Genomic DNA, 12825 nt, shown 5'->3' with positions numbered 1-12825 from the left:
AGTAGTGCTACTTGCAGTGAGCCGGTTATGGGTTGATAATGATGATGATGATGATGTATGACTTCTGATCAAAAAATCAAAACAGTCCGCCTGAAAATTGCGGTGCTTTCGATTAGTTTTATGCATAGATCTCCTATTAAAAAGTGGATGCACAATCAGCGACCAAAAAACGTCCCCACTCAATGAGTGTCAACCTTAAACTCAATACTTAAGGTTGAATTTTCTCTGAATTTGGGAAATTATTGAATATTGGACTATATGTAAAGACATTTAGGTATAATATTTTTTACCAATAATAATTCTAAAACTATCAAAGTTTTTAAGTGAAATTTTCTACATGATTGTGCGTCCTTTTAGTATAATAAGTCAATGCTTTTATGAGAAGTATATTTAAATTTGGAATTATCCTGATTAATGCAAATAGTTTTTTTTGTATGACGTAATTAGCCAGTCATACCTACTTGCCTGTTGGCTGTTACCTACCTATAATTAGTGGGTGTTTACTATGTAGAGAGATTTCTGATAAAGTGATGCTTGTTTTAAACTATACGATAAGATAAACATAAATAACTTACACATACCTATAGGAACATCATTACAAATAAACAAGATTTTCTAAATACTTACCTATTTACCTAGGTTTTATTCATATGACTCGGTCAATATAAATTTTTTTTAAAAAATATTGATTATTAATATCTAGAAAGTCCTGTTCTTTTAGTTTAATGTTTATAAGGACGTTTTATAAATACTATTATGATTGGAAAGACTTCATACAAACATTACAACGTAGAAATAGCTTTATACGAGTCACTGATTGTTTGGTTACTAAAAGGAGAGACTGAAATGACCCGGCAAATTTAAAAAAAAAATCTACTAATTGTTAAAAAAACATCAGGCAGGTGATACACCTATACAAAACATTAAAAGGCAGTATAAAACTGAGTTATTCTAATACATTATGGACTATAGTTTTGGGAATGCCATTCGAATGTTTATTAAATTTGCCGGACGATTTCAGTCTCTACTTTCATCTGCCAAACTCTATTCAATGCAGTGTTACCAACTCTCCAAAATATTTACCCCTAAAGTTTGTGTCAAAGACCCCTAAAATCGCTTTAATTATTGAGTTGTCCCCCTAAAAAGTATAAATTCATAATAATTTTGAAATAGTATGCTGTAATATGTTTCAAAAGTCTATATTTAATACAGACAAAATATTACGTCTTTATCTGAAGATTTAGATTTTTTGAAATCATACATGTTGACAATGAATAAATTTAACAATTTTTTTTATTCGATAAAAATTGCTGCCAGTTGCCTCAGAGTGGTTGTAGAATAACGTATTATATGTCATTATAAGTCGCTAGGTCAAGAAAGAAATATTAAAATTATCATCAATTTAAAAATATTAAAAGAGTCAAAAAATCCCTGAAAATACCCCTAAAAATTTCAGACCCCTAAAAAATCCCATTTCACTTAATTGCCCCCGAAATCTGGGGGGGAAACCCCTAAGTTGGGAACCCTGATTCAATGTTCTTTTTGACGTCATACAACCATATCGCGTCAGAGACAGAGAAAAATTATTATCATCTGTAATGGCGGATAAATATCATAAGCATAATGTTATTGAAATTATTGATCAGAGAATTAATTTATTACCGTTTTCGATAACCTATTTTTCGTAATCCATCGCTACGGTGCTTGGGCACATTATTGCATTGTCCAATATACGTTTTTGATCAATAGCAACGTTGCTAAGCAACTTAACGATAGATTAAAATTTCTATACAGTAGGCCTAGCATACGACTAACGACGTATTAACTAGAGTGAGTTTAAATTTATATTAATGGTTTTGGAAGAGTGAGGCCTTCTGTCACAGCCATCGTCATGCCCAAAAGAAGATATCAACAACGCTATTTATAAAAACTTGTATGTTTAAACAATAAAGACTTGTATTAGTATTGTATAAATAGACAAAATAATTAATGGCATAGGTCTCACAGTCCCATCTCTTTTATCCCAAGTCCCAATGAAAGATAGCGATATTTCCGGGTGCGCCGCTATTGGTTAACATTTGACTTTCTCTTCAAGTCGTTGGTTGCCTGCTAGGCCAACAGATTGGTAACTGCCGTTAAATGTATAAAAAAATAACAAGCGGACTCTCGTGTCTTCTATAGTTTGGACGTTGGTGGTGTTATATTCGCCTTCCTCAGAGAACAGCTCGTTAAGCCGTCGATTATTATTATTATTACCAAATCCTAATTAATGATACCATTGGAGCTGCGTGATGGTCTAATATACAAATCTCCTTTCCTAGTTCGATGCTATATTCGCCTATAACAAGTTTTATTAGAACCAATTTGAACTTTATTTGTATGGGATGTCAAAAATAAAATGTCATTAAAACGAAGTTGGCTAGGAAATGAGCGATGTGACATCGCTGTCCCTTTACAGAATGCAGGGCCGGATCTGTACTTATTAAAGTGTTTTTCAGATAGCATGGACACAGTGACAGTCATTTAAATGACGTTCATAATACGTACTATTATCCTGCGTTGTGGAAAATTTTCAAGAGTGAAACGAACTGTCACCAGCACCATCCATCAAACGAACTGCAGGCTATTAAAAACATACATACAGCCGAACGTAGAACCTCCTCCTTTTTGGAAGTCGGTTAAAAATAGATTGATGATCATGACTCGTACTTTTTTCCAGGACCGCAACGAGCACCTGTTCTATCGCTTCGTGGGCGAGAACGTGGCGGAGATGATGCCGATAGTGTACACGCCCACGGTGGGGCTCGCGTGCCAGAAGTACGGCCTGGTGTACCGCCGCCCGCGCGGACTCTTCATCACCATCAACGACAAGGGGCACGTGTACGACATGCTCAAGAACTGGTGAGAACATACAGAAATTACCGTCTTGCAGAGTAAAGTCGACCTAATTACTATTGGTTAAAGTTCACTTTGATTTGTAGAAAGTTGAAGTTTAAATCTGTTTATGTCGCCATTTAGTGCTGCCGCGCACAAGAGCCTATTTAAGCAATGGTTTAGGGCATCCAGTCTAGGGAGGCACCAGAGACGACCGAAATAAAAAACCAGCGCATGAAAGTTAAATCAATTTCAAAATCCGGACGCTTTAAGAACGCGCAGCGCGTCGGTACGACATGGATAAAATTCGAAGCGCAAACGAGACGCCGAATTATGACTTTCACGTGAGTGAAAAGCACGGAGCGATTGACGCGCGACGCGAATTTTATGACGTGAGCATCATAAAAAACCATTTTTACCTAATTGCAAGTAAACAACATAACGAAAAATAAAATAGCCATGTTCAAGATATATACCTAATTTTCTATACAAAACAAAAATTTAAGAATATAAGTTTGCTTTTCCTGAGATTGAAAGCAAAATGTGAGCAAAACATGTATTTTTCAAAAAAATAAACTACCGAGAAAAGTTTTGCAAATTGTGTATTTTGTATAATCATAACGAAGCTAACACTTTGAAATATCATTTACCCAAATATCAGGCTCTTAACTTTTCCAGAATCTGAGATCCAGAACCATTTGTAACCACCAAATTACATATTGCACACTCTTAAATTGTCGATGATTGGTACATATTCTACTTATGATAGGTACGTAGGTACCAATTCTTTGTAGTTTACTTAAGGATAGGGGGCACACAGGGTAAGATTGCCGTCACCAACAGCTACGAGTAGAACTCAAAGAGTAGAGTCTAAAGAAAATGTATGAAAACTATAGAAAAGAGGTCTGTGGCGGTGTTTTGTGCATGTCACGTGGCAGCCGTGTGCGGTGACCCTAATCTTCGTAGCAAAGTTTCCGGAGTATAAATGATGACAGTTTTGCTTTGCTTGTACTAATGTGTACCTAAAGACAGGAGTTGATATGGAGCGATGGTGTGTTACATTGCAAACACTTATTAAATTTTCATCTTCAATGTTTTTTAGATGAGAATTTCTTCTGTATAAATATACCTGTATAATAATTTAACAATCATGTGTTTCTGCTATTACATTACTTTAGTTTACACACACCGAGCCGAGGCACGCACTGTTTGAATGCCCAGGTACCACAGATGTAAGAACAGCCGCTGAAGGTACTAATGAGGGGGTAAACGCAAGTAACCTCATCTCACGTATGCTGTCAAGTGAGGAGCAGTGGCAGAAGTACGCCCATATGCTTCGAACCACAATGAAAAGAAGGGAGGAAAAAGAGACAGAACAAAAGAGAGAGAGTGAAAGAAAACAACAGGAAGGTCAGCACGAAGAAATGCATAGCGGTTCCGTGCTGACCATGGAGTCCAGGGAAGGTTATTTTTAGTCCGTGCAAGTCGGACATACCCTGCCGACTGTCGGCAGAAGTCCGAAGGGATTTTTTTCCTACCTGAAAAAAAAAAAAAAAAAAAAGTTTACACACACATACTTGCTTTTCCTCACTGTCTACCTCTGACTAAAGATGTAAAAGATATTTAGCCTTGTATACGTATTACGTAATAACCACTACTAAATAAAAATCAAAATATATGTGTGACGTAAGTAAATACGTCATCGGGAAAACTCATAGTGCGTGCATTTGTGCGTAAAGGCACCACAACTACCTACGTTTCATATATTCATTATTATATATTTCCATGGGTTTTTATCAATGTTTCAGTACTACAGGAAAACAAGCCCCTTCGTTTTACCTGTTACCATTGGCTCACAAATAAGCAGACTTTATAAACATACCAACCGATACACTTTTGATTATTTTGTAACGGTTTCATTACAGAATGCGTTCTACAAACGTGGAATAGTTTTCTGTCCCATTTATAGACATGTCATGTATGTCCATAACGGTGGTTATTCTTCGTCTTCCACAGCATTCCAAAATATTTTCAAAGTCAAGTACAATATCAGCAAGTGACTCTCATTTACCTACTTAATCTCCTTATGCTAAATCTTAGACACTCCTCAGAAAAAAAACCTTATTTTAGACCCATAGGTACTAATATATATATAGGTACTAAAAACTTGAGAGGTGTCAAGGGACACCCAGGGTTATTATTTTTTATTATTTACTATGTACAAAAAAACCTGTATACACTCAACAAAAATAATCGTCGCGACACCACACTGTTCATTGCGAAATAGAAAGACGAAACGAAAATAACTGGCTTGCTTTCTATGAGAGAGAGAAAGAGACAGACATACAGAGAAATAAGCGCACGCCGCACGGCTTAAAACTATAGCAAAAAGTGTCGTTACAATTTTTGGTCTTAATTTTTTCCGAAGCCCCCTTTCGCAATGCGCGATAAGGAACTTCGTCCCAAAAATTGGGCCCCACTACTATCTAAACTGGTTAGGTTTTATAAGTAAAATATTAAATACATGCTCAGCTACTTTATCATCAGCTCTTTTACGTTTTCGAAATTTTCCAAGTTCAATCGATCGCGATTTTCTGATAAGAATTCGAGGGCTCCCGTAACTCGATGGTGCCGGGTGCGTTGCACCACCGAGCCCCTGGGTACCTACGCCATTGTTTCTAACTAAGCAAGGTTACCTAAACATGTGTAATATGTCATCATATCACATGTGTGTTTGATAGGTATAGGAGTGGTGCAATGAACGGAGATTGAACTAAGGACCTTGTATGTTTCAGACTACTGACTACCTTAATTATCTAAGTAGGTATGTAGAATGTAACGACTACCTACCCAATTAAGTATGGATTTCTTTATGAAACAACATCATTTTTTAGTTAAAATATAATATTTTTGTGCTTAATTAAGATACTTAAAATTATTATCTACGCGGAAGGACCATCAGTTATGTAATTCCTTATTTTTTTAGGTTTCAGCGCATTGTTCTTTTAATGTTATTAGGTAAGTTAAGTAAAATAGGTACCAAACATATATATATATTGGTGGAAAATGTTCTATTTCATAAAAGCAAGATATATACTTGGGGTATTGTACAACAGGAAATAAGACGCGGAGTGACATCCGACCTTCCGTTCAGTGAGTAGTGAAAGTGCAATTACCTACAGGGAAAGGACTCGTAGGGTTGTAGGGAGTCAAGAAGTCCTGGGGAAACACGCAACACACATAATGCACTTATGTACTTGGTGTAGCCTTTCCTCGACGCATACCGTAACTCGTATGTATACAAGCGCGAGGTCGAAAAACCATAGTAGCTGGTGGGTTGCCCCTTTATCGATAAACTATTAAATCTTACTATATATATTTTTACCATCAGGCCGGAGACGGATGTGCGAGCTATCGTGGTGACTGACGGCGAGCGTATCCTGGGCTTGGGCGATCTGGGCGCGTGCGGCATGGGCATCCCCGTGGGCAAACTGGCGCTCTACACTGCACTGGCGGGCATCAAGCCTCACCAGTGCTTGCCCATCACTCTGGGTGAGTGGTTATTCTTCTTGTTTTTAAGTCCTTTAACTTCTTTTGGAAGTCCGAAGATTCAAATTAAAATCATTTCGTACCTAATAAAAACTTCCAGCGAATCCCTGCGACTCGCTTGATGATGACAGGGATTCGCTGGAGGCAGGCGGTTCAGGATTGTGATGTTTGGAAGTAACTACAAAAGGCCTATGTCCTGCAGTAGACGTCCATCGGCTGATATGATGATGATAATTAATATAACTTGAGCGCGATCCAGTGTCCAGGGTTAACTTTGTCTCCGAGGCACGGAGTTACAACACTGGCAACTTCCCAACCCCGAAATGCAATTGAAAAATTTGCGGACGAAAAAGCCAATAATTATTTCCAAACCAGGGCTCAATATTGAAATCGTGAACGTAGTCGAAAAGGCTAACAACTGGATCAACTTGTTAGTTAAAGTTCTTAGTAAAAAGCATAACGTTGCTATAACTCCTGTATCCCCATTAGATGTCGGCACGAACAGCCAGACGATGTTGGACGACCCGCTGTACATCGGTCTGCGGCAAAGACGCGTGCGCGGCGCAGCCTACGACGAGTTCATCGATGAGTTCATGCAGGCTGTGGTGCGCCGCTTCGGACAGAACTGCCTCATACAGTTCGAGGACTTCGCCAACGCCAACGCGTTCAGGCTGCTGGAGAAGTACCGCGGCAGGTCAGTGCTATTTATCTATAGACAATCTGCATCACGGAGCCTACAACCTCGCAGTATGTTGGGAGCGAAAAAGGTGCGAACGGCAATGTGCGCGCCCGTCAAGAAACGAGTGTACTTTAGCGACTGAAATAAAACTTCTTTGGCTCTCCCTCTCAAATGTCCATTCGCCTTGTGCAATTGCACTTTTGGTAACGCAAAAAAAGCATTCCCCAGCTTCTGAGCTCTTCAAGTCAAGTGTGCTCATAGAAGTTATACTTATATTTTTTGAGAAATAGCAAAACAAGCTCCTTTTTAAAGAGAGCCAAGCACGCAATCTTGGAAGTTGAAGGCTTGCCTACTTTTAGATAGGTATTCTTTTCACCACCATAAATAGTAAATACCATATCTTATCAATTACCATTTATACTCGTATTTATTGTTTTAGTTTCATTTCCTTGCATTTTAAGTCTAATTCTTTGACTACTTGTGAGAGATTTGTGCAGCTATTTCAGTTTCTAAAGAATAAACTATTATGCTTGTAGGTACTGCACGTTCAACGATGACATCCAGGGCACAGCGGCGGTGGCGGTGGCAGGTCTGCTGGCCAGTCTGCGCGTCACCGGCAAGAGGCTGTCGGAAAATGTCATCGTGTTCCAGGGCGCTGGAGAGGTATGCTATAAGCACTGTAAAGTCAGGAATAGATGCTTATTCGTCCATTTTCTACTGCAGGGTGCATACTTTCTATAAGGACTTCCCAACCTGCGACTTTTTCATATTGTCAGTCCATGGGGTGTCAATGAATATTTGCCTTTCCGGATCACTTACCTACTTGACATTTTCATGAATTTAATGGTCTTTATTTTATGCCATTCCAGGCGTCGTTGGGTATCGCGGAGCTGTGTGTGATGGCGATGAAGGCGGAGGGCACGCCGGAGGCGGAGGCGCGCGCACGCATTTGGATGGTGGACTCCAAGGGACTCATCGTCAAGAACAGGCCCGAGGGAGGACTCAACGAACACAAGGAGAAGTTCGCCAAGGACTGCCCACCCATCCGCACACTTGCTGAAGTCGTGAATATTGCCAAGCCGTCCGTACTTATCGGTGAGTTAAGCAAGATAAACATAGCTATCCTACTCGTACAAAAATACACACATTTGTTTGGATTGTCTACTTTCATGGCTTACTGCTACAGCTATCCCAACATTACAACCTTGGATCTAAATTGGTTAACGATTGCGTATTGAAGGTAAACTAAAACCAAAGCTAAAATAAACCCATTCAATGTAACCTGGGTCGGGGTTAATTAAACTTCCAGATAACTTCAAGATATAAGCTCCCTATGCATTTCCAATGGTCCCCAAGTAAAATGCTCCGAGTTGAGTACCTAAATTACCTACCGGTCAATCCAAATAACATGGATGTTTGTGAACGTGTCTTGTCGGTAACGTGCAGGCGCTGCAGCCATCGGCGGCGCGTTCACGGCGGACATCCTGCGCACGATGGGCAACAACAACGAGCGGCCCGTCATCTTCGCGCTCTCCAACCCCACCAGCAAGGCGGAGTGCACCGCTGAGGAGGCCTACTCCAACACTGACGTAAGTTTCTTCATAGAGCTTCATAGAGCATATTTCTTTGACGGCCTCCGTGGCGCAGTGGTATGCGCGGTAGATTTACAAGACGGAGGTCCTGGGTTCGATCCTCGGCTGGGCAAATTGAGATTTTCTTAATTTGTCCAGGTCTGGCTGGTGGGAGGCTTCGGCCGTGGCTAGTTACCACCCTACCGGCAAAGACGTACCGCCAAGCGATTTAGCGTTTCGGTACGATGCCGTGTAGAAACCGAAAGGGGTGTGGATTTTCATCATCCTTCTAACAACTTAGCCCGCTTCCATCTTAGACTGCATCATCACTTACCATCAGGTGAGATTGTAGTCAAGGGCTAACTTGTAAAGAATAAGAGTTTATTGACGGCTCTTTTCAGGTGTTCTGATCTGGTAGTAGAGTCATTAAACAGGCATCTCTTGCCGTGTGCTCTCAGAATGCAAAGGGTTAGGACACGCTGCCTAAGTATAAGTTGTCGTACCTAGATACTTCACAAACGTAACATCGCAAAGTTACGTTTTGTCTTGAAGTTTCTCATCCAAAAAATTCAAGGTGTGTAGAAAAAATGTGTTAACGCATTGCCAACTAAGCAAACTGTCTCTCTGACTGGGCCGCCACACAAGATATTTCTGACATCAAACATAGCTTCAGTAGATCTCCACGGTAAAAGTCGGTTTCAAATCCGAGAGGTCTAGATATCTGAACCATTGGCTATAGTTGTACCCACTCCTCGATACTCTAGGACTCTAGGTCTTTTCAGAGTACCTTAAACGAATGGTTAGACATATCTAAGGTTGGATGAAGAATACCTATTATTTCCTAAAAATGATTGACGTAATATATCCGGTGCAGGAGCGCGCGATCTTCGCGTCAGGCTCGCCATTCCCGGACTACCGCACGAAGGACGGGCGCGTGCTGCGGCCCGGACAGGGCAACAACGCGTACATCTTCCCCGGCCTCGCGCTCGGCATCCTGTGCGCCGGCCTCGTCGACATCTCGGAGGACTTTATGCTGCTCGCTGCTGAGGTGAGTTACTAACTACTGGCACTAACGAAATTAATGTAGTGTATGTGAAAAAAAATAATAAATGATCAATGTGACCATTACACAAAAAGGAAAGTCACTGTCTCTCTAACCATGCAATGCCCGAACACATTTCAAGATATGTGGACAAAAGATGACCCACACGATGAAATGACCCGATAGGGAAAATAAATGATGGAAAACCAATGAGACGGTCGGCAACGGCAGATGATATCATTCAGGTAGTGGGAATAGATGAGTTTTGGCAAAATTGTGTAAAATATTTGTGTTTCAGGCTCTCGCTGAAGTGGTGTCGCAAGAGAATCTGGACCACGGCAGCTTGTACCCGCCGCTTGAAGACATTCAGGAGTGTTCGGTCAGAATCGCCAAGAAAGTCATGGAACACGCGTACACTACTGGTAAGAATATAATATTATTATACTTCTTGATACTTTTTTTTATTGGAGTTTACTCCTTAAGAATCAATTTTTTCACATATAGCCCCCGGTATGAAAAAATATGGGCAGTAAAATTCGATGAACCAATGACAGCGTTACGTTTTTTGTGCGCAACCTATTCTGCGCACCTTTCACCGTGCGCTGCGCCTTCAAACGGCCTATTGATCCTCGATTGCGCGCACCTTTCACTTTTCAGGCGTAAGGTATTGAAACGAACATAGTGTATGCTGCGGAGCAACATACACCTATTTAGACAGTCGATCTGAAAGAGTAAACTCCATTCGTGCGTCAGACCTGACACACACATTTTTTAATTTTATGAAAAAAATAAACAACCAGGCTTACTAATCAAACTCTTTTAGACACAATTTAGACCGAGTTAATTGGCAGGCTAAGTTGTTTTCTTTTTTGAGATATATTTTTTTAAATATTTTTTATAGGTAAAGCATCAGTTCAACCACAGCCAATCGATATGGAGGCGTTCATTCGCGCGCAAATGTACGACTCGGTGTACACGCCCGCTCTGCCGCCCGTGTACTCGTGGCCCGACGACTACAGCGGGCCGCAAGTGCACGCCATGTAGACTGCCGCAGTATGAGAACTTATAGCGCCTCCCGTCTATGACATCCTGGTACTTGCGTCCTCATACTCGATCCAAGGTGATAACAAAAATGTTAATTTAAATCAATAAAAAAAAAATTATGTAATTTGGATACAAATACAGATTGTCATGATTATTTTTTTAATATTTTTTTTGTATTTTTTTCTTGTTTTTAAATCCATACATTAAATGAGTAACCTGGGATCATTATGTAGGATGCATATTCGCTGCTGTAACTTAAATATATCCTATTTACTTATTAAAATTGTTGAAAATTTTTGAAAACAAATAAAAAAAAATTAAGCGACAGCAGCGTTTTTTGGGACGTATTAAGCAATATATTTATTAATATTTAATGATGTTACTGTATTTAATCTGTGTACCTATATAAAAGTTACCAAGGCTTAAAGCAGAGTGTCAATATAATCGCGATGAAGCAATAAAAATGTTCATAGTGCATTTCATTTGACTTAAATATCTTTTGATGCTACTGAAAATGTTTGAAGGCAATATTTTTTAGCAAATTTTAATTTTGGATAATTGCCGCGAGTTGTTCAGATGTAAAATACGATAAGCAATTAATATTAAACGAATTAGAAAAGTAATGTAATAAACATTCAAAGACTTGGCAGTAGTGCAATGCCAAGCTGTGACGCCGAATCTATTTTGATTGTGATATGACGTGATATATTTTTTACCTAAGTATTTCTATTCAAGTGTTGTAAATTTTATTTGAATACAAGAATAAATTTATTGCACGTCTACAAATTTTGATATGATGCGACGTGTATGTACGTTTATATTTGTAAGTTAACGGCTATGATGAACAAATAAATTGTGATGTGGGGAAAAATTATATGAGCAATACATAGTCTTATGTATACCTAAGAAATTAATTTATATTATTGACAATTAGGCTACTTGATCTTTGTCTATTTATAAATGAGGATAATACAGTTGAACATTCCAATTTTTAAATTTTAATGTTTCTTTATTTTAGTTAACTATATTAAAGTGTTATAAAGGTTACACAAAAATTTTAGTTTCAGTAATAGGCGATTTTATTTGTCTTGAAAAATTCGTAAAGCATGATGGAAATAGACGTTAAATTGCGCGATTCCAATGCTGTCGTAGAACTCAAAATTATTAATATTTTTTTTTTTTATTCTTTCCCATGGGGAAAAGGCAAAGGTATTACACTGTACAGCCATTCAAAATTATTAATATTATGATCGCTTATAAAATCTGTATTGTAGGACCTTATTCTGTGGTCATCTCTCACGCCCGCGCGCGCCGGCTGCATACATCGGTCCTAAAACAAGTCCAATTTGTGGATTTAGAAGTACTTCTAGGACCAACATGTCAATTTCTAGATTCATACGTTGGACCAGTTGTCATAAGGCCAACGTGTATAGCCGGCGTTATAAAAACGGCGCACAAAGTTAACGATCAAACATGATTGACAAAGTTTCTTGTCAAAACTTGACTATTTTATTAGGTAATGTTTGACAATCTGCAAAAAAATCCGGAGAAGATCAAATTGTTTGACAAACACGTTTGATCGTTCACGGGGAGTGACAACATCAGATCACAAAGTCCAATATTACTTCAGCACATTCATTAATAGTTCTGGTTTGTTTTTTATATGTATATAGTAACTAAAATGTACTATTTATTTGTGAAGAGGTTTTGTGATACGTTGAGGAGTTCAGAGACTAATGCGCAAGTGATTTATTCAGATTTGTTCAATGTTTTTTTAAATTTTTTTATTGTTTCCTAACCAATTTATAAATTGACATTAATTTATTTTGTATTAAATTATTTTCAATGGCGATGAACGTTGTAGGTTTATTTGACAAAAATGTTTGAAATTGACGCAATATTGTTTTAAATTTGTAAAAGGATGAAAATAAAATGTCATTAATGCACATTTGTCTTTTTTATACCCTTCCCAAACGGCAACCTTCCTATTCGTCATCAACCCATATTCGGCTCACTGCTGAGCTCGAGTCTCCTCTCAGAATGAGAGGGGCCAATAGTCCGCCACG

General features: G+C 38.8%; 1 protein-coding gene across 2 annotated transcripts in view; it reads left to right on the top strand.

The window, feature by feature from the left end:
* Positions 1 to 12705, top strand: part of LOC112049783 (NADP-dependent malic enzyme) — a 42120-nt gene extending 29415 nt beyond the window's left edge. For both annotated transcript variants that reach the window (XM_024087822.2, XM_024087814.2), the window contains exons 4-12: positions 2720 to 2901; positions 6266 to 6426; positions 6913 to 7117; positions 7639 to 7765; positions 7972 to 8197; positions 8549 to 8691; positions 9548 to 9721; positions 10014 to 10137; positions 10617 to 12705. In XM_024087822.2, the coding sequence (XP_023943590.1) occupies positions 2720 to 2901; positions 6266 to 6426; positions 6913 to 7117; positions 7639 to 7765; positions 7972 to 8197; positions 8549 to 8691; positions 9548 to 9721; positions 10014 to 10137; positions 10617 to 10759 (1485 nt within the window). In that variant the 3' untranslated portion in view covers positions 10760 to 12705. The remainder of the gene's footprint in view (positions 1 to 2719; positions 2902 to 6265; positions 6427 to 6912; positions 7118 to 7638; positions 7766 to 7971; positions 8198 to 8548; positions 8692 to 9547; positions 9722 to 10013; positions 10138 to 10616) is intronic.
* Positions 12706 to 12825: the final 120 nt, after the last annotated feature.

This window comes from Bicyclus anynana, chromosome 10 (assembly GCF_947172395.1).
Source record: "Bicyclus anynana chromosome 10, ilBicAnyn1.1, whole genome shotgun sequence".
NCBI classification, from domain to species: Eukaryota; Metazoa; Arthropoda; class Insecta; order Lepidoptera; family Nymphalidae; genus Bicyclus; species Bicyclus anynana.
Note: the sequence above shows the minus strand (reverse complement) of the source record. Positions and strands in the feature narration are given on the sequence as shown.